We start from the raw sequence: 22736 nt of genomic DNA, 5'->3' as shown, positions 1-22736 counted from the left end.
CTGTTTCGAGGGGCCAGGCCTTACCGGAGGCTGTGTGACTTCTTTTTGATTTCATTCCAACACAGATTCATGGCTGGTGGTTCCAGGGGTCCAGCAGCACCAACAGACCCGTTGAATAGCTTTGGGCTTAGGTAGGGCACCCCAGCACCATCATGAGGAGGCACAGGGGTGCTGGCAGCAGCTCTAACCTGGACAGAAACACAGGCACCTCTGTGAGCCCTGGAGTGTGCCACACCCTGGTCTGTACCAAGCCAAGCGTGGGACAAGTGTGAACAGAGGGAGAGAAGGGCTGGTTCTGGGGTGTGTTCAGGGGTGGGGGTTGAGAGGAAGGATGACTCCATGGCTCTGTTCATGGCAAGGTCCTCTCTTGGTACAGGTCGGTCACTTTTAACTGCTGACTCCTATCATTATCACTCTTATTATTGCAAATTGTGCCAGGATTACTGCCCAGATGGGACCCTAGATGTATTTGTGTTAGATAAGAGCTGCTCAGAATTGCCCAAACATAGGCAACCACGACATTCAAGGTGAGCTGCAACACTTACTTCAGTGTCCCACAGTTTAGCCAACCTTCTAGAAAAGAAAGCTGAAGGGCTGTCCCACAAAGTTCCAGAGAGAGAGAAAGAGACAGAGAGAGAGCAGCCAGAGAGAGCCATCAGTAGTAGATGATGTCCTACTTCCAAGTGAATCTAGGCCTTGGTGCTCCCTCTTCCTCTTCCCCGCTCACATTTTCCGCCACAGTCAGGAAGGCTGGAAAGAGTCCTAAAGAGCACTGTTCATCTTCCATGGGTTGAGAAAGGGCTAAAGCAGCATTTTGGGTCCTGATCTCCGAAGGACCCTGACCAGAGTCGACAGCTAAGAGGACCAGCCGTGGAGCCTGCCAAAGTCTCGCCTTGGGCCGTCAAGTTCAGAGCCCGTCACTTGCTCACCCTGTAGGGTATTGTGGGGTTTGGGGGAGTGTGGGTTGTGCCAAGTAGCCCTTCAGGAGTTAGCTACCTTCAACGCAGTGCCAAACCTGCGCAGCCAGGGGCAGAAGGGGGTGGAGAGCAGGGGAGTGTGGAGAGGAAATCTCAGCCTCGGGAAACCCACCTGCCTGCCTGCCTGTCTACCTCCTCACCTCCTGTGGAAAGCACACGGTCCTGGTGGCTGAACCTCCTCTTGCCTCCCCTTGCCCCCAAACCATACCTCCTCCCCACACAAGACTCTCAGGAAGTTGGGAAACCAATCATCCCATTCAAACCACGGCTCGAAGTGCTTAACACATAGTAGGTGCTTAATAAATATCTGTTGATAAAATTAATGATGCCCAATCTATAGAATAAAAAATATTCAAGATTTAAAAAAGAACCCACAGCTCGCAGCCACACACAGAAGGAGAAGCGGGAGAGCAGCCAGGCTCTGGGGCAAAGCTCTGAGTTCAGTTGCCTTGCGTCCCTGGGAGCGGACCCTACCTGTGCCGCCTGGGGACCCAGTTGCAGGATTGGACAGCTCCATGATGATCCCTCCACACAAATCTGGACCCAGTGCCTGGTGAGCTAAGGGAAGAGTCCCGACAGGCTCTGAGCAGGCTCCCTCAGGGAGGGTGGGCAAAGCTGAGCCAGGCCAGGAGGCGGGATCTGTCACCCTGTTTGTTTACTGACCCCCCAGGAATCCAGAGGGGGCGGCTATGTCAGGACTCCAGACGGTGAATCAGGGCTTTGTCCCTGGGGAATTCCGGCTCACTCCCAACTGGGCCCGCCACACCGGGGCCAGGAGGGCCCTCCCAGACTGGCAAGGATGGTGAGAGTGGGACTGAGCATTCCATGGTGCTGAGGAGGGGCACGAAGAGGGGAGCTTCTGTTGATTTGTGTTCCCTTTCCCTGGAAGACACAAAGGACTCACTCTGCCTCCACCCCCACCCCCTGAGGTGAAGGAAAGGATCAGACTGCTTTGGTGACAAACCTCTGGTAAGCAATTTCCCCAAGGTCTGGAAGGACAATGAGCTTGGTGATAAGCCTTGTCCTTGACTAAGTAAGCGTCCTCAGGGCCAGTGAGAGATGTGTGTGGCACACCTGGGGACAGAGCTGTGGTTGGGAAGGTGGGCAGCAGAAGACTGACCCAAGCCCACAGTGAAAATGAGAGAAGAGGGAGAGCCTTGTCCCCACAGACCTCCGCCTGCACTCTAAGGCCGGGGGAGACGGATGGTCAATGGGCAATGCCCCCTCGACTTTTGCAGGGTGGGGAGAGGGCAAGACGGAACCCAGAAACTCCATGCAGGGATCCAGCGCCAGAGACGCTCCTGTGCCCTGCCTGTGCTGTCATAGGTCCCTGGCCTGAGGGGCAGGGCCCCTTCTGGAGGTGGCCACTCTTCTCCTTTGCCAGCAGACTTGGCTGGAGAAAGGTTAACATTCCCAAGCTGGGCCCCCACCCCTCAGCACTGAGGCAAAACACTTCATTTTGACCAAAAAGAGTTCTGTTCCGATCCTCATTTATCTCCCACAGAGTCTTCTGGGCTTTCCACAGTTCCACATTGTTTCCATGCTGAGGCCCACCTACAGGAATAGTTAGAGCAGCTGCCTGACCCTTTCTGGGGCTACGGGGTAGAGCCTTGCGGGGTGGATGGGGGATGGCAGGGGACAGCAGGCCAAGAGCAGGGAGTGGCTCTAGCTCTGTGTCGCAGCTTGGCTTATGCTGGGATAATTGGTCCCAAGCCAGTCTCACAGAGTTCCCCAGACTGGGAATGCCCCAGAGTTAGAAATGGCCTCTTGTGATCCAGCCACAGCCTAGTTGTCTGGTTCTGATGGAAGCACCCACGATGAGCTGGGCTCCACCCATGTTAGCCTTTCATTCCCTCCAGCCTTCTTCTCAGTTTCCTATGCCCCCATTTGGCTCCTTTACTATGCTCCATCACCCTGTTTTCCCCTCCGAGTTCCCCCTAATAATCACAAGTCCCCTGGGGCAGAGCCAGGCACACAATAGGCAAATAATGAATAATCATAGTTTTCTTTCCCTATCAATAGCCTTCTACTTCTGGCTTTTGTGGCCAAAATGTTTGCTTCTCACGCCCCACTCCCCATAGGGCTCTCTCCTTATCTCTTGAAACTTTAAGACAAAGTCAGAGCCATAGAAAAGGAAGAGAAGAAACTAGACAGTGACCGAGGAGAGGGCTTGGTCTCACCATTCTCTGTCACAAAATGAAGCCCTCAGGTCCCGTTGCCAGGTGGAGAAGTTTGGAGGGGGTGGGCAATGAGCAGGGCAAGCCTTATGGAAGGACCCATGCTTCTCAATCCCTCAACCTTCTGAAAGCCCCATTCTGGGGAAGGGGTAGGTGCACAGGGGGACTCTCAGTTGACACTGACTTTGAGAATATGTTACAAGCAGCAAATTCTCTCTGGCTAGACATGTGAAAACAGCTTGGGAGGACCTGGGTCTTATGCCTCTCTGGACCTTGACTTTCCCTCATTATTCTCCCCCAAATGGGCTCCCCAGCACCTACATTCTCCATCCATGCCACCTCTCCATCCGTGTCGCTCTCTTCCTCCTCCCTGTATATTCAGCTGCTGTTTGCAGCTGAATAGTGACTCAGCGCTGCAGTCCATCTGTGAGATACTAAGAAACATAGTACTTTCACACACTCCTGTGGCCTCTGGACCCCAAAGCATTGTAGGGCAAGCCAAAGTATGCTGATACTTCTCTCTTGTCTAGTCAGCTTTCCCTTGGACCTCCCTAATTGTCAGGAAAGGGGGCTGCCCTCTTGGGATTACTGCCTCTCACACATACTCTGACCACCTAGAACATATGCAGGTGGGCACACGCAGCACCACCACTCCACTTCTACAGAAGGAGAGAGACAGGAGAGGCCAGTATGAAACTCAGGGGAGCCTTAGTGGGGTTAACCCACTGTGAGTAAGACTAGGGACTTGAGAAGAAGAGCCAATGGAAGGAGAGGGAATATTCTGCAGGTGTGGAATATGAGGTAAGCCACAGAGAAGTCAAGACAAAGGAAGGTCCTGTCTTGTCCTTGGCTATACCCTGAAGGATCATGCTTTTCTGGGACCTCCCTTGGGAGGTTAACATAAAACCAGCCCCCTCAGCCATTGTGGGCCCTTTGGCTTGTCCAGCTCAACACACCTCCTTTGCCCCATGCCCCCCCCATAAAAGGCCTCATGAGTGACAAGCATGGGCCAAAGGAGACCTCGTGCTGTCCAAGAGGTTTCATGTATATGGACAGTACCCCGAGCCTTAGGAAGCATGGATACCCACAAGATCACACACAGATCATGTGTCCACCCTGTCTCCACAGGTCTTTCTTTTGCTCTCGGCCTCTTACCTGAGGCTGGGGGCAGGTGCTTCGGAGGCTGCTGCTGTGATGGAAGTGGTCAGCTGCCCGCCACTCATGACATCGTGGGAGGGTATAAGGGCATCCCTGCATGACCATAGGTTGCATCAGAACTGAGGCTCATGGGGGGGGGGTGAGGATAGGCAGTGCACCAACCGCTGAGCATAAGCACCTGGAAGAGTAACAAGGAGAAATTTAGAGTCAAGATCTAGAAAAGGACTGCAAATCCACCACTTCCCTAGAGGTGCCTTGACCAGTTATGTAAATAAGTATTCAAAGCTTACTTACCTATCCAATAGTTTTTCCCAGGCTATCATGTACCATCAAAATTTGATTTAGTTATTGATCAAGGAAGTATTTATTGTTTCTCTATTGTGCTTTGTGCTAGAGACACAAAGATTATATGCTGAGATTTCGCTGCCTGGGGATGGGGTGTGGGAGATGGAGGGGGGCAGTCATATAAGCTGATAATGATAATAAAACACTTACGTGGAAAATGCTATAATCGAGGTTTGACCAGAAGGCTAGGGGAGCACAGAGTGGGGAACAACTAACTCTATCTGAGGTTTCAGAGAGACTGCATTTGAGATGAGTCTTGAAGGACTCAGTAGATGTTTGCCTGTGCAGAGAAGGGAAGAAAGGGAGAAATGCATTCCCAGCAGAGGGACCCACCTGTGCAAAGGCGGATGTCACAAAAAAAGCACAGCATGTTCAGAGAACAGTAAGTTCAGTATGGCTGGAGTTTGGGAGGCACAGAGATGAAAAAGACATGGTGCCTGTCCCTGAGGAGTTCACATACGGAGAGAACAGACATGGGGAAAATCAAGCCATAAAGTGTTACTTGCATTAATTGTAGAAGTATTTATGGGTTGTAGTGAAGGGATGGATGAGGTGAGTTCTACCTGGTCATGTCAGGAAAAGTCTTCTTAGAGGAAATATACTTGAAGTGAGTCATAAAAGAGAAATCAGATTGCCGTTAAGCAGAGAAGATAAAACAAAAAAGAACATTCCAAACAGCACAAAAATAAAATGTATGGTGTGACCAGAGTACAAGGTAGGTGCTTTGTGGGGAGTAGCAGGTGAGGCTGTGGCCAGATTGGGTCATGCCTTGAATGATAAGCAGAGGATTCTAAGGCTTCATCTTGTAGACAATGGGAAAGCACTGAAGACTTTAAGCAGGGAAGTGACATGACTAGATTTGCATTTTAGAAAGAGCCCTCTGGCTACCTTGTGGAGAGATTCTCTTGGGCAAAAACCCATTGAGGAGCTGTCAAAATAGGCAGGCAGTTGCAGTGAGGAGGGAGCAGAGAACATGGCTTTGAGTTACATTGAAGAGGTAAAACACACTGGGCTCGGTGATCACTTGGAGGTGAAGGGTGAGAGAGGTGAAGGAGTCAAAGGTTTTTAATTTGGGAGCTGGGTGGATAATGTTGCCAACAGTAGGAAAGGAAAGACAAGAGAAGAAGCAAATTTGGTGTGGCAGGGGCAGGTGAGAGCAGTATTCCGTCATAAACTATTCTTTAGACATGTTCAGCTTTTGATGTCAAGAGCTAAGCTTAGAAGAGACATGAATGAAAAAGTTAAATGTACAGACCAACTGACAGTTTAGTGAATGTACACAAGTGTGATGAGGATGGGTAGCTAAAACAATGCTTGCAGGTGATAAAAGTGATCTCTTTTAGGGCTGGGCAAAGATGTGCCAGCTTTGATCCAATGGGCAGGAAGTGAACATCTTTGATTCCTGATCCTGATGATTCAATAGCCACCATTTTTAGTCTCTATTTCAGTGGTTCCCAACATTTTAGGTATAAGGGCCTCTTCTTAAAATAAAAACATCTCACTTCACCCACTCACACCTACATAGTAGCTGCACTTTTAGCACTTACGGAGTGAGAAAAACACTTATACATTTAAAGATCTGTGGACTCCTCACATTAAGTACCCTTCCCTCCTCCTCATGGGTCTATGGTCCAAAGATTGGGGCTATTACAGATCATGAAGGTGCAAGAATTTATTGTCTGAAGGACATTTTACTGTAGTCAAAGTCCCTAGAGATCACACAACTACATCATTCCTCATCCCCAAAGAGATTTGCCCTAAAGAATGGTTGAAAAGGTGGCTCCCCTCTGATCCAATGCCAACATAAAAGAATTAACCACTCAGATCAAAAATGAAGTACTGCTATGGACATATGGTAAGTATGATGGCTACAAAAGTCTTGCTTTCAGCCCTCTTTTTACATTAATATTTTTATACAAATAATGCATGTTTAGAGAAAAACTGGAAAATATAAAAAAACATAACTGAAACTAAAAATAACCTATAATACTAGTATCCAGAGATAACCATTACTAACAGGTATGAATCCTTATGGTAGTTTTCCTGTGAAAAATATATACTTATACTTTGGAAATAAAATTGTCATCATATTATTTATATATTCATCATATATTTATAATTTTGTATCATGCTTTTTTAATTTTCCTTTTATATCATGATCAGTTTAGAATTTCACTAACTATTCCTCTAAAAGATGATTTCTAATGGCTGCAAAGCTGTTAGAGTGCTATGGTTGAGGCCATGGGTTTTTGCATCAGACAGACCTAGGGTCAAACCCACACTATTCAACCTAATATCAGTATGGCCTGGGACAAGTTAACCTTTCTGAGCTTCAGTGTCCTCATCTGTAAAATGGGGATGACTGCCCTCGTAGACTACTTCTAACGATTAAAATTAATAATGTATTTAAATAACTTAGCACAGTGTCTGGCAATGGCACACCGTTCAATAAATGTTAGCTGTAATCATTGTTGTATACTATCCCACTGAATGGATATGCCATAATTTATTTTAACAATTTAACACGTCACACTGCAATGAACAGCCTTGTGCATATTTGTGATTCTTTCTGTAAGATAATTTCCTAGAAGGGAAAACTCCTGGATCAAAGGGCATGAATCATTTTCAGACTTGTAATACATACTTCTTTTTTTTTAATTTATTTACTTTATTATTGGCTGTGTTGGGTCATCATTGCTGCACACAGGCTTTCTCTAGCTGCAGCAAGCGGGGGCTACTCTTTGTTACAGTGCACCAGCTTCTCATTGTGGTGGCTTCTCTTGTTGTGGGGCACAGGCTCTAGGCACACGGGCTTCAGTAGCTGTGGCGCATGGGCTCTAGAGCGCAGGCTCTGTAGTTGTGGCGCACGGGCTTAGTTGCTCCGCGGCATGTGGGATCTTCCCGGACCAGGGATAGAACCCGTGTCCCCTGTGTTGGCAGGCAGATTCTTAAACACTGCGCCACCAGGGAAGTCCCAGACTTGTAATACATACTTCTAAATTGCCCTAGAATAAAGTTAGATCACTTTGTACTACCCCCAATGTATGAGAGAGCCAGTTTCCCAGCACACTTGCCGGCAGTTAGTATTCTTATTTTTAAAATATCTTTGCCAATTTTGTAAGTGAAGATGGCATCTTGAGGATTACTTTGCATCCTTAACTACTAGAAATGCTTAACTTTTTCCTTCCATTTTTAGTGGCCAGTTGTAGTTCTTCTTTCATAAACTATCCCTTTTTCTCTTTTGAGGTTCACCACTCTACAGATTAAATTCCTTCCTTCCTATTCTCCTCTACTGACCTGATGTCAGTTTGATGCTTCACAAAATAAAAATAAAACAAATCCAGGAATCAGGGAATTCAGATCTTCTAATCCCAACACAGGCCAAAAAGGGATAAACTCTTTCTAGTACTAGCATGACTACCTTCTGTTATGTTCAGACTTTGCCACTGATTGTGACAAGTCATTTCACCTCTCTAGACCTTGGTTTGCTAAAATGTTAATGTTTAACAGTTGCCACACATCAAAATGCTAGCATTTGCTATATTTGTAGGGCATGCTTTTGTACCTGCTGTACTGTCTTTCTTGATCCTCAATGGACCTGGTAAGGTTGGCCCAGCCAGAATTATGATCCCATCTGACAGATGAAGATGCTGAGACACAAGTGAACCTGGACCTCCTGACTCTTGGCCAGTGCTCCTTGTTCTACGTAAAGATTCTTCTTTCTGCCTCTTTATTTATCTCCATCCTGTCCCAATTACTACCTGTACATACTGATTGTTCTCTTCCTATTCCTCCTTTTAACTTGCAGAGTCTGTGAGGAATTGGAGATGAATCTGACTTGGTACCCAAAAGGTCGAGTGTGGGAAATAAGACATATAAACAAGTATCACAGGGGAGAAATGATTCATACCTTACGTGGGGCACAGAAATCATACTCTGAGAGGTCACAGAGCAGGAACTGTTCACTTCAAGCTGGAGGGATATAGGATATATTTATGGATGTTTTTGAGCTAAGGTGAGAGAGAAGCTTTGGATGCATGAAGTAGTATGGAGGATGCTTTTGCAGTGGAACCAACTCGTCTGTGCTCTCCCCTAGGTATCCTGCTAGATACCAAACTGTGGCTTTTTCCCAATAGGAATACTCTTTTCCTAGTTCTCAAAGCCATATACAGGCCCTTCTGGGAGGATTCAGGGAGGAGACATTGTTTAACTTAGGCAGAGATAAAAGCTTTAAATATATGTGGACTACCAGGATTTCAGCATGAAAGCAAGTTTGTTGGCTGGTGGAGGACAAGATTCATGCCCAATATTTATTTCTACCTCACATATTTTTAACACAGAGCCAGGCACAGAGCAGGCACTCGGTGAATGTTTTCTGACTTGATTTTCTTAATTAAATTATAGTTGATTTACAACATTATATTAGTTTCAGGTGTACAACATAGTGATTTAGTATTTTTATAGATTATACTCCATTTAAAGTTATTATAAACTAATGGCTGTATTCCCTGTGCTGTACAATATATATCCTTGTTGCTTAATTATTTTATGTGTAGACAAATACTCTATGTTATCACTTATATGTGGAATCTAAAAAATAAAACAAACAAGTGTATATAACAAAAAGAAAACAGACTCACAGATATAGAGAACAAACTAGTGGCTACCAGTGGGGAGAGGGAATCAGGAAGAGGTGAGATAGGAGTATGGGATTAAGAGACAAAAACTAACTTGATCTACTGAATTGAACTCCAAACAGGTGAGTGTACAGGTCCTCAATTTTGTAGGTACAAATTCCAAGGGGCATGAAGAGAAAGGCTCTGGATATACACATTTCTTACATTTGTGTGAAATGATGTATACAGAACATGAGCATTTGAAGCAAGGCTTGAAATGGCAAAAAAACTGCAAACAACCTAATTGTCCATTACTAAGGACTTGTTAAATAAATAATTGTGTATCCATACAATGGAATTCTATACAGCTGTTAAAAACAGAATTAAGAACTATTTATGTGCCAATATAGAATGATCTCTTAAGATATATTTTTAAGTAAAAAGGAAACAAGAATAAAAAATAAAGTGGTTAGTTTACATTAGTTTAAAAAAAAGGAAAATATGTGCTTATATATGCAATAAAATATCTTTGGAAGTATAGAAAAGAACCCGTTAACATTGATTGCCTTTGGAGAATGGCATCAAGTGGCTACTAGACAGAGGTGGGAGAATTCCTTCCATTCCTTTGGGATTTTTCCTTATTTTCTCTCTTTCTAAAACTGAGAAATATAACTTACAAAAAAGAGCATAAAACATATGTGTAAAATATATTGAATTATTACAAAGTAAATCCCCATATAGTCATGGCTTGGGTTGAGAAATAGAATAATTACTCACACCCACAAAAGCCCCATGTCACCAATAGGAGATACAGTTTTTACTGAATATCTTTTTGTACCTTTTGAATTTGGAGCTGTGTGAGTATATTAGCTATTTAACGGCTATTCTCTCCCTCCCTCCCCACTCCTCACCAAAGTGCCATGGACATCTTCAACTGTTTTATGGAAAGGTAGGTGTAGCAGCTTTTCCAGAGTCAAATAAATAATAACAGTTAAAATTTACTGTATTCCATGTTTTACATATATTAACTAATCAGTCTACATACATCAAGCATTGAATCCTCAGGACAATCCTATGAAGTAGTTACTACTGTTGTCTGCATTGTGCAGGTAAGAACACGGAGGCACATAGGCAGTAAGTAACTTGTTTAAAGTGATATTGTTACTGTGAGGTGAGGAACTGGGATTTACATCCAGGCTAGTGTGTCTCAGAATACAAGTTCTTCACTGCTACACTATTCTGCATCTGTAAATTCTAGAACCCAGGCTCTGAGGCACTGTGGTCACTGATACTTAGTAAGTAGGGAAGATTCTTGGCTATGGGCCACCAGGTGGGAGCCCAAGGGCTGACTCAGACATGCCACTACCCAGGCAAAGACACAAGCAATTAAGAATGGACAGGATGCAGTGGGTCTGGGGTATCAGCCAGCTGGCAAATCCTACAGAGCATTTAAATGACCTTCCAAGGACATCTGGGAAGTAAAATGCTAGTCAACTCTCCCAGTCTGACCTCAGACCTTTCCCAGTGCCTTAGAGCTCAGTAAATGTTTTTTGAACAAATGAATAAGCTCTTTCCACCTATAAACTGGAGAATTTTAGGAACCTACCCTACAGAAGTACTTGCAGAAGTGGACGAGGGTGTCTGCTACAGTATTGTTTGCAATAGCAAAACTGCAATTGACTCAAATCTCCATCAACAAGGGACTGGTTAAGTATCGGAGAGGCGGCACCGCATAGCAGTGTAGAGCGTGGGCTCTGAGCCAGCACACTAGAGTTTGCATCCTGGCTCCAAGACCTAACAGCACAGGTTTGGACAAGCTCCCTGACTTCATGCTTCAGTCCCTGCATCTGTAAAAAAGGGGATAACGAAAAGACGTACTTCATAGCCTTGTTGTAAGGAGTTAATTCATAGTTTCTGACATCTGGTAAGTACTGAAATCTTTTCTATTATTGCAGCCACTCATGCCATGGAATATTATGTAGCTGTTAAAAACAAAGAGGTAGATCTGTACTCACTGATTTGAACAGATGCTGAAGATATATATTTTAGGTTAAAAAAAAAGTGTCAGAATGAACATGTCTGGTATAACTCCAGTTTTGTAAAAAACCTTCTTTCTGTGTATGCACAGAAAGAAAGCCTACAAGGATACACAAAACTGTTCAGCATGGGCTTCCCTGGTGGCGCAGTGGTTGAGAGTCCACCTGCTGATGCAGGGGACGCAGGCTTGTGCCCCAGTCCGGGAGGATCCCACATGCCGCAGAGTGGCTGCGCCCGTGAGCCATGGCCGCTGGGCCTGCATGTCCGGAGCCTGTGCTCCACAACAGGAGAGGCCACAACAGTGAGAGGCCCGAGTACCGCAAAAAACAAAAAACAAAAACAAAAACAAAAAACTGTTCAGCGACATTGCTTCTGGAGAGTTGTATGAAGGGGACCCTCATTTTGACTTTATACACTTTGTGTGTGTGTACATATATTATATATATATATATATATATATAATTTTTACAACAATCATTTATTATTCTTGGAAGAAAATAAATAAGGAAGACTTCTAAATCATGAGAGGCTCGGGAAAGAACAGGGAAGTGAAAAGAAGACCACTTCTTGTGAGCTACAGTTTCCTCTCTCCAGTCCAAGGTGACATTGCATGATGGCCCTCCCTCTCACAGCACTGCCTTTCTACCTGACAGCATGGCACTAAGAGACGAGACACACATTTCATTTGTACCAAACCTTGTTATGTGTTCCTAAAATAATTCCTGCAGTGTAGCCAAAAACCAAGGTTCTGCTTCAGATGCTCTCACTAATGAATAACACAGGGAACACAGATTGTCAAGCTGGTAGGGACCTTAGAGCTTACTTAGGCCAACCCCTTCATTTACAAATGGAAACAATGAAATGTGTTCCTGTGAAGGTAGATGTCAAGTAATTTTGAGAAATACAATTTCTTTTCCAGTGGGAAGAAAGATCAGAGATGCATCCTTATGAGGAGAATTGTATTATAAGAACCAATTAATAAACAAACTTAGGGTTACTAAAGGGGAAAGGGGGGAGAAGGGATAAACTAGGAGTTTGGGATTAACATATACACACTACTATATATAAAATAGATAAACAACAAGGACCTACCGTATAGCATAGGGAACTATACTCAACATCTTGTAATAAACCATAATGGAAAAGAATATGAAAAAGAATATGTATGTGTGTGTGTGTGTGTGTGTTTATAACATAATCACTATGCTGTACACCTGAAACTAACACAACATTATCAATCAACTATACTCCAATAAAAAAAGAAAAAAGAAAACCAAATGAAATAAAAGATATAGGAATTGGAAAGGGAAAAAGAAAGAACCAATTAATGCAATACATCTAAAACCTTTATACACTGCTGGTGGGGGTATAAGTTAGTAAACCATTTTGGAGAGCAATCTGGCAATATCTCCCCAAAGTGAAAAATTCTCATACCCTGCAATGGGACAATTCCCTCCTAGATGTATACCCAATAGCAATAGTCACATAAGAATATCTACACAGGAATGATCACAGTAGCCCTAACTGTGAGCCAGAAACTGGAAACAGCCTAAATGTCCATCAACTACAGAATGGATAAATAAATCATGGCACATTCATTAAATGGAATGCTATACAATAGTGAAAAATGAATGAACTAGAGTCACATATCACAATGTGGATGAATTTCACAAATATAACATTGAATAGGAAAAAACAAATTGGAAAAGAATACATACCATTGATATACATTTTAAAAACACATAAAGCAGTGGCATATGCTGCTTAAAGACCCATACATATATAGTAAAAGTATAAATAGATGCATGAGAATAATAAATGCCAAATCCAGAGAGTGGTTACTTTGGAGGGAGGAAAGGAGGAAGTTTGATCACAGAAGGATAGAGGGTTTCAAGTCTACTGGAGATGTTTTTTCTTAAGCTGGATGGTGGATATCCTGATGTTCATTATATTATTCTTTATACCTCTTTGAATGTCTAAAAATTTTCATAGCATATTGTTTAAAAGAATGCAAAAAATCCAAGGCTGAAAGGGAAATTCAGAATTTTCAGATATAACAAAATAACTAAAGAAATGTATAAGATACAAACATCTCACTCAAAATGACAGGATTATTCCTTCAACCTGCTTCATCTTCCTGGGACTAATTTAACAGGAGAGAACCTGCTAGAGGAGCAGCAAATGGGCACAGGGGGACTAAGAATTAGGAGATAAGGGTTCCATTCTCTCAAATACTCAGAAAGAACAATTTCATTAACCTCTCATTTTTTCACACTTAAAAATGTGGTGCTGGGCTTCCCTGGTGGCGCAGTGGTCGAGAGTCCGCCTGCCGATGCAGGGGACACGGGTTCGTGCCCCGGTCCCGGAGGATCCCACATGCCGTGGAGCGGCTGGGCCCGTGAGCCATGGCCGCTGAGCCTGCGCGTCTGGAGCCTGTGCTCCGCAACGGGAGAGGCCACAACAGTGAGAGGCCCGCGTACCGCAAAAAAAAAAAAAAAAAATGTGGTGCTGGATTAGATTATTTTAAAGTTTTTTTCCATATGTCAATTTCTTCCAGGATTTTTTTTTTGAGCAGCAATTTCTAAAACTGTGTGTGCAAGATACAAAAATTTTTTCCATGTAGAAAAGAGTTCCCTGGTCAAATCTGTTTGGGATATATTGGGTTAAACAGACTTAAACAGGGCTTCCCTGGTGGCACAGTGGTTGAGAGTCCACCTGCCGATGCAGGGGACGCGGGTTCGTGCCCCGGTCCAGGAAGATCCCACATGCCATGGAGCGGCTGGGCCCATGAACCATGGCCACTGAGCCTGCGTGTCCGGAGCCTGTGCTCCGCAACAGGACAGGCCACAACAGTGAGAGGCCAGCGTACCGCAAAACAAACAAACAAACAGAATTAAACAGATTACAGCAGTACTTCTCAGAGCCTTTAACACATTTATATATATTATGACTCTTCAAGAGGATAATTCAGTTATGAAGCATTTTCAAAAAATTATTGGACCATAGAAAACGGCCCCCTGAGACAGCAGAAGTAAGAAGAACTACAGTTCTGCAGCTGTGGAAGGAAAACCACGTTCACAGAAAGATAAACAAAATGAAAAGACAGAGGACTTTGTACCAGATGAAGGAACAAGATAAAACCCCAGAAAAACAACTAAATGCAGTGGAGATAGGCAACCTTCCAGAAAAAGAATTCAGGATAATGATAGTGAAGATGATCCAGGACCTCGGAAAAAGAATGGAGGCAAAGATCGAGAAGATGCAAGAAATGTTTAAAAAAGACCTAGAAGAATTAAAGAACAAACACCTAGAAGAATTAAAGAACAAACAAACAGAGATGAACAATACAATAACTGACATGAAAAATACACTGTAAGGGGCTTCCCTGGTGGCGCAGTGGTTGAGAGTCCGCCTGCTGATGCAGGGGACACGGGTTCGTGCCCTGGTCCGGGAAGATCCCACATGCCGCGGAATGGCTGGGCCTGTGAGCCATGGCCGCTGAGCCTGCGCGTCTGGAGCCTGTGCTCCGCAATGGGAGAGGCCACAACAGTGAGAGGCTCGAATACCTCAAAAAAAAAAAAGAAAAGAAAATAATACACTAGAAGGAATCAATAGCAGAATAACTGAGGCAGAAGAACGGATAAGTGACCTGGAAGACAGAATGGTGGAATTCACTGCCACAGAACAGAATAAAGAAAAAAGAATGAAAAGAAATGAAGACAGCCTAAGAGACCTCTGGGACTACATTAAATGCAACAACATTCGTGTTACAGGGGCCCCAGAAGGAGAAGAGAGAGAGAAAGGACCAGAGAAAATATTTGAAGAGATTATAGTCGAAAACTTCCCTAAGATGGGAAAGGAAATAGCCACTCAAGTCCAGGAAGCACAGAGAGTCCCATGCAGGACAAACCCAAGGAGAAACATAGTAATCAAATTGATAAAAATTAAAGGCAAAGAAAAATTATTGAAAGCAACAAGGGAAAAATGACAAATAACATACAAGGGAACTCCATAAGGTTAACAGCTGATTTCTCAGCAGAAACTCTACAAGCCAGAAGGGAGTGGTAGGACATATTTAAAGTGATGAAAAGGGAAAACCTGCAACCAAGATTACTCTACCCAGCAAGGATCTCATTCAGATCTGATGGAGAAATTAAAACCTTTACAGACAAGCAAAAGCTAAGAGAATTCAGCACAACTAAACCAGCTCTACAACAAAAGTTAAAGGAACTTCTCTAAGTGGGAAACACAGGAGAAGAAAAGGACCTACGAAAACAAACCCATAACAATTAAGAAACTGGTAATAGGAACATACATATTGATAATTACCTTAAACATGAATGGATTAAATGCTCCATCCAAAAGACACAGGCTCACTGAATGGATACAAAAACAAGACCCACCTATATGCTGTCTACAAGAGACCCACTTCAGACCTAGGGACACATACAGACTGAAAGTGAGGGGATGGAAAAAGATATTCCATGCAAATGGAAGTCAAAAGAAAGCTGGAGTAGCAATACTCATATCAGATAAAATAGACTTTAAAATAAAGGATGTTACAAGAGACAAGGAAGAACACTATGTAATGATCAAGGGATCAATCCAAGAAGAAGATATAACAATTATAAATATATATGCACCCAACATAAGAGCACCTCAATACATAAGGCAACTGCTAACAGCTATAAAAGAGGAAATTGACAGTAACACAGTAATAGTGGGGGACTTTAACACCTCACTTACACCAATGGACAGATCATCCAGACAGGAAATTAATAAGGAAACACAAGCTTTAAATGACACAATAGACCAGATAGATTTAATTGATATTTACAGGACATTCCATCCAAAAACAGCAGATTACACTTTCTTCTCAAGTGCATACAGAACATTCTCCAGGATAGATCACAACTTGGGTCACAAATCAAGCCTCGGTAAATTTAAGAAAATTGAAATCATATCAAACATCTTTTCCGGCCACAACGCTATGAGATTAGAAATCAATTACAGGGAAAGAAATGTAAAAAACACAAACACATGGAGGCTAAACAATACGTTACTAAATAACGAAGAGATCACTGAAGAAATCAAAGAGGAAATCAAAAAGTACCTAGAGACAAATGACAATGAAAACACAATGATCCAAAACCTATGGGATGCAGCAAAAGCAGTTCTAAGAGGGAAGTTTATAGCAATACAAGCCTACCTCAAGAAACAAGAAAAATCTCTAACAAACTAACCTTACACCTAAAGGAACTAGAGAAAGAAGAACAAAAAAACCCAAAGTTAGTAGAAGGAAAGAAATCATAAAGATCAGATCAGAAATAAATGAGATAGAAACAAAGAAAACAATAGCAAAGATAAATAAAACTAAAAGCTGGTTCTTTGACAAGGTAAAGAAAATTGATAAACCTTTAGCCAGACTTATCAAGAAAAAAAGGGAGAAGATTCAAATCAATAAAATTAGAAATGAAGAAGGAGAAGTTACAACAGGCACGTCAGAAATAAAAACAGTCATCAGAGATTACTACAAGCGACTCTATGCCAATAAAATGGACAACCTGAAAGAAATGGACAAATTCTTAGAAAAGCATAACCTTCCGAGAGTGAACCAGGAAGAAATGGAAAATATAAACAGACCAGGGGCTTCCCTGGTGGCACAGTGGTTAAGAATCCGCCAGCCAATGCAGGGGACACAGGTTCAAGCCCTGGTCTGGGAAGGTCCCACATGACACAGAGCAACTAAGCTCGTGTGCTACAACTAATGAACCTGTGCCCTAGAGCCCGCAAGCCACAACTACTGAGCCCACGTGCCACAACTACTGAAGCCTGTGTGCCTAGAGCCTGTCCTCCACAACAAGACAAGCCACCACAATGAGAAGCCCATGCACTGCAATGAAGACTCAATGCAGCCAAAAATAAATAAATAAAATTTTAAATATATATGTAAACAGACCAATCAGAAGCACTGAAATTGAAACTGTGATTAAAAATCTTCCAACAAACAAAAGTCCAGGACCAGATGGCTTCACAGGTGAAATCTATCAAACATTCAGAGAAGAGCTAACACCCATCCCTCTCAAACTGTTCCAAACAATTGCAGTAGAAGGAACACTACCAAACTCATTCTATGAGGCCACCATCACCCTGATACCAAAACCAAAGATACTACAAAAGAAGAAAATTACAGACAAATATCACTGATGAATATTGATGTAAAAATCCTCAACAAAATACTAGCAAACAGAATCCAACAACACATTAAAAGGATCATACACCATGACCAAGTGGGATTAATCGCAGGGGTGGAAGGATTCTTCAACATACACAAATCAATGTGATACACCATATTAACAAACTGAAGAATAAAACCATATGATCATCTCAATAGATGCAGAAAAAGCTTTTGACAAAATTCAACATACATGTATGATAAAACTCTCCAGAAAGTGGGCATAGAGGGAAACTACCTCAACATAATAAAGGTCATATATGACAAACCCACACCAAACATCATTCTCAATGGTGAAACACTGAAAGCATTTCCTCTAAGATCAGGAACAAGATAAGGATGTCCACTCTCACCAGTATTATTCAACATAGTTTTGGAAGTCCTAGCCACAGCAATCAGAGAAGAAAAAGAAATAAAAGGAATACAAATTGGAAAAGAAGAAGTAGAAGTGTCACAGTTTGCAGATGACATGATACTCTACATAGAGAATCCTAAAGATGCCACCAGAAAACTACTAGAGCTAATCAATGAATTTGGTAAAGTTGCAGGATACAAAATTAATACACAGAAATCTCTTGCATTCCTATACACTAACAACGAAAGATCAGAAAGGGAAATTAAGGAAACAATCCCATTCACCACTGCAACAAAAAGAATAAAATACCTAGGAATAAACCTACCTAAGGAGGCAAAAGACCTGTACTCAGAAAACTATAAGACACTGATAAAAGAAATCAAAGATGACACAAACAGTTGGAGAGATATACCATGTTCTTGGATTGGAAGAATCAATATTGTGAAAATGACTATACTACCCAAGGCAATCTACAGATTCAATGCAATCCTTATCAAATTACCAGTGGCATTTTTTACAGAACTAGAACAAAAAATCTTAAAATTTGTATGGAAACACAAAAGACCCCGAATAGCCAAAGCAGTCTTGAGGGAAAAAACTGGAGCTGGAGGCATCAGACTCCCTGACTTCAGACTATACTACAAAGCTACAGTAATCAAGACAGTATGGTACCAGCACCAAAACAGAAATATAGATAAATGGAACAGGATAGAAAGCCCAGAGATAAACCAATGCACCTATGGTCAACTAATCTAGGACAAAGGAGGCAAGGATATACAATGGAGAAAAGACAGCCTCTTCAATAAGTGGTGCTGGGAAAACTGGACAGCTACATGTAAAAGAATGAAATTAGAACACTCCCTAACACCATACACAAAAATAAACTCAAAATGGATTAGAGACCTAAATGAAAGACCAGACACTATAAAACTCTTAGAGGAAAACATAGGAAGAACACTCTTTGACATAAATCACAGCAAGATCTTTTTTGGTCCACCTCCTAGAGTAACGGAAATAAAAACAAAAATAAACAAATGGGACCTAATGAAACTTAAAAGCTCTTACAAAGCAAAGAAAGCTACAAACAAAATGAAAAGACAACCCTCAGAATGGGAGAAAATATTTGCAAATGAATCAACAGACAAATGATTAATCTCCAAAATGTGCAAGCAGCTCATGCAGCTCAATATCAAAAAAACAAACAACCTAATCCAAAAATGGGCAGAAGACCTAAATAGACATTTCTCCAAAGAAGATATACAGATTGCCAACAAACACATGAAAGGATGCTCCACATCACTAATCAGTAGAGAAATGCAAATCAAATTCACATTGAGGCATCACCTCACACCAGTCAGAATGGCCATCATCAAAAAACCTACAAACAATAAATGCTGGAGAGGGTGTGGAGAAAACGGAACCCTCTTGCCCTGTTGGTGGGAATGTAAATTGATGCAGCCACTATGGAGAACAGTATGGAGGTTTCTTAAAAAACTAAAAATAGAGCTACCATATGACCCAGCAATCCCCTGCTGGGCATATACCCTGAGAAAACCATAATTCAAAAAGACACATGCACCCCAATGTTCATTGTAGCACTATTTACAATAGCCAGGTCATGGAAGCAACCTAAATGCCCATAGACAGATGAGTGGATAATGAAGATGTGGCACATATATACAATGGAATATTACTCGGCCATAAAAAGGAACGAAATTGGGTCATTTGTAGAGATGTGGATGGATCTAGAGACTGTCATACAGAGTGAAGTAAGTCAGAAAGAGAAAAATAAATATCGTATATTAACGCATATATGTGGAACCTAGAAAAATGGTACAGATGAACTGGTTTGCGGGGCAGAAATTGAGACACAGATGTAGAGAACAAACGGATGGACACCAAGAGGGGAAAGTGGGGTGGGGGGGGTGATGGTGGCATGATGAATTGGGAGATTGGGATTGACATGTATACACTAATATGTATAAAATAGATAACTAATAAGAACCTGCTGTATAAAAGATAAAATAGAATTTTAAAAAAAAAGAAAGAAAACGTCCCCCGCCACGTGCAACACACCACCACCACTCCTTATTTTAAAACAGAATCTATTAACATTCTTTCCTAACAGTGTTCTGTGGAATATCGGTTTGGTAAATGTCATCCTAGAAGGATTTATCTCACTTGCTCTTTCAGTTGCTGATGGATGTTTAGAATCTTTTTAAAGAGTGGAATATAGTTTCCTAGTTTAACTTCCACAGAGTGGGTTTCCTTTGAGTGAGTGCTCCTGGCCAGTGTAGAAGGCTATCTTCTTAGGCTTCATTAGTGAGAGCCCATCCTATCTCACATTTTGGCAGATTTAACATGAGAAACTTCTGAGTATCTTTGGTTAGAAGTGCTGCATCCCAGATGTGCCCTCTGTACCTGGCTCTTGGGCCTTTGCTAAGTTTGCTGCTTCAAGCCGTGCTCCCTTCCTTTGGGTGATTGCAGAGCTGAGGAGTGCTCTGGCCTGGAGCTCAGGGCCGAATTCCTGTGGGACAAGCCTCAGGGGAAGAGGAGCCCTAAGTGCCTTCATCGCCCAGCACTGGTTTGCAGTAGACAGGACTGCAGAGCCAAGGCCAGTCCACCCAGGAAAAGAGGGGATCCGACTTCTTTCAGGGACAGGACACTTATCAGTTCCACTGGCAGCACTGCCTTTTGGGAGGAGGGGTTCCTTAGAAGATCCCAGGGTTCTCTGGAACTATCTCCCCATCCAAATCCCAGAGGGGAAATCTCCTGAGGTTTGTGGCTCCCACAGGGCCTTTTAAAAGGTGATTTACCTGAGGGCCTTTAATCTAGAAACAAGGATTCCTTTGGAAAAGTCAGATGCTAAGGTGAATGAGGCAGAGAGATTTTTTTTTAAAGGCTTTTGTTCTTTTGAACAATCAAAAAGAAAACATGAGAAAAGTATGTTCTTTTCCAGGCAGCTGCTGCTGCTGCCCTTCCTCCTTCTCTACCCCACTCCACCCCAGCCCGGCCCTGCCCAGCTACCTGCTTGGACCCAACACCTCTGAGGCCTGGCTCTCCCTGCCTACCAAAGGCAAGATAAGCCTTAACTACCCACACAGTGTCAGGCCCACTTACCAGGCTGGGGCATTGGGCCTGATGCTGGGGAAAGCTGAAGAGAGAAAAAGGAACAGGGTGTTTGATGCCAGAAGAGGTGATCCCCATTTCAAAGCTCTCCAAGCTCTGCTCTCAAGAATGGAGAGGAGCATCCTGGTTACAGGGGGTAGAAAGGAAATCAAGGGAAGCAATCAGAGGAAAACTGCAACGGGGGAAGCCGGAATGAGCCAGGAAGTAAATGCAGAGATTAGGATGCACCTTCAACCCCAGGCTCCTAGGTCAGAGCCCGGTTTGCTCCAAGGAAGTGCTCCTGTGTCCTGTCTGCTGGCCAGACACTCATTTGTTCAGGAAACCTGCTCTGAGGTCCCGCGTTTCCTCTCTCCTCCCTTTTCAGCTAATGCTTTCCACACCCCTTCCCTTCCCTCCCTCCAGGAAATCCATCCATGGACAAAAAGCCTGTCATTGAGAACAGACATAAATAAATAAACAAACATGTAAATAAATAAATACCCCTCTACTCTCAAAGCAGCAAACTGTGGACCTTCCTCTTATTCATTTTTAGACCATAGTTGCTCAAATTGGATGGAGTTTCTATTCCTGGGCATCTTTTTTTTTTCCTTCTATAAATCCAAGCGGTGGGTACTTCATTGTGGGCATTTTTTTAAATGCAAGTTTTCCCCTAAAGGCACAAGCAGGCGGCAGGCAGGTGCATACACACACACACACACACACACACACACACACATACACACGGGTGCACACAGAGTACCTCTGGAGCTTCCCCTCCCTCAGTCATTTCCCCTCAGTGGGCTGAAAAAGGGTGAGGCTTGGAAATCATGTCTCTGTGGCCTACCTTCTGATTCCAGCAGGTCTGAGGAGCAGGCGACAACCGGGAGCTGGGCGGCCAGGGCTGGGTTGCCTGTGTGAATCAGCAAAGAAGTCCCTGAGACAGGGATGCTGACAGCTGCTGTATGCACACTCTCCCTCTGTCTCTCCCACCTCCCTGCCCTCCTTCTCCTGCTCCTCCTCCCCTTTCGGAACCGCTCTGTGTTGCTATGCAGTCATATCACAGGACTAACAGCATCACTCCCACCTCAAGCAAAGATACCCTTGACTGGGCAAATGCAGGAAGAGGAAGGACAGTTTTGTAGAACTACCGGAGCCTTGGCAGCTCTCTCGGAGATTTCAATTTATTAGAAGCAGAGAAGGAAAGCGGAAGACGCTGAGAGGCAGAGGGGGAGAGCGGGAGAGGCTTCCACTGGGGAGGAGGAGACAAAAGAGGCTGAGAGATCAATACAAGCTGCTGAGCGAGGAGCCTGGGCCTCAACTTCCACAGATCTAGCTCAGAGCCAAAGCCAACTTCAGAGCCAGCAGCTGGCAGGGCCCCTCATTAGCCAGTCCAGGATTCAGTTTCTGTGTTAGAGGTTGAAACACTCTGCTCTAGAATCATCACTTGTACCCAAGGTAGAGTCTTGGGCCCAGGGCAGTCTGCCAGTCACCCGTAAGTTCCATCCTTACCTCCTCTTAGATCTAAATGTAGAGAAAGCCTTGACAATGAGAGCAACAAAATGCACCTTGAATGATTTAAGAAAATACAGCTCCTCCGTGCCTCCCCTCACCCACTACCCCAGTCACTCTCCTTCCTTCTGTCCATACCAGCCCTTACAACTTTAACTGTCACCCCTGTTAAAGAGAAGAGGGTATGAATGCCAAACACACTGAGAGACCTGGGAGAAG

The 22736-nt window shown here is 43.3% G+C and overlaps 1 protein-coding gene across 2 annotated transcripts in view; it reads right to left on the bottom strand.

The window, feature by feature from the left end:
* Window positions 1-22003, bottom strand: part of DRP2 (dystrophin related protein 2) — a 45554-nt gene extending 23551 nt beyond the window's left edge. The window contains exons 1-4 of one of the 2 annotated variants that reach the window (XM_029240655.1): window positions 21853-22003; window positions 11152-11255; window positions 4310-4490; window positions 25-188 (exon numbers count right to left, since the gene is read on the bottom strand). In XM_029240655.1, coding sequence (XP_029096488.1) covers window positions 25-188; window positions 4310-4426 — 281 coding nt within the window. In that variant the 5' untranslated portion in view covers window positions 4427-4490; window positions 11152-11255; window positions 21853-22003. The remainder of the gene's footprint in view (window positions 1-24; window positions 189-4309; window positions 4491-11151; window positions 11256-21852) is intronic. The other variant, XM_029240656.1, reaches the window with a different exon arrangement.
* Window positions 22004-22736: the final 733 nt, after the last annotated feature.

Source organism: Monodon monoceros, unplaced genomic scaffold (genome assembly GCF_005190385.1).
Source record: "Monodon monoceros isolate NGI ecotype Baffin Bay Population unplaced genomic scaffold, NGI_Narwhal_1 Super_Scaffold_22, whole genome shotgun sequence".
In the NCBI taxonomy this organism is placed as follows: Eukaryota; Metazoa; Chordata; class Mammalia; order Artiodactyla; family Monodontidae; genus Monodon; species Monodon monoceros.
The sequence above is the reverse complement of the archived record's forward strand: the minus strand, read 5'-3'. Positions and strand labels throughout refer to the sequence as shown.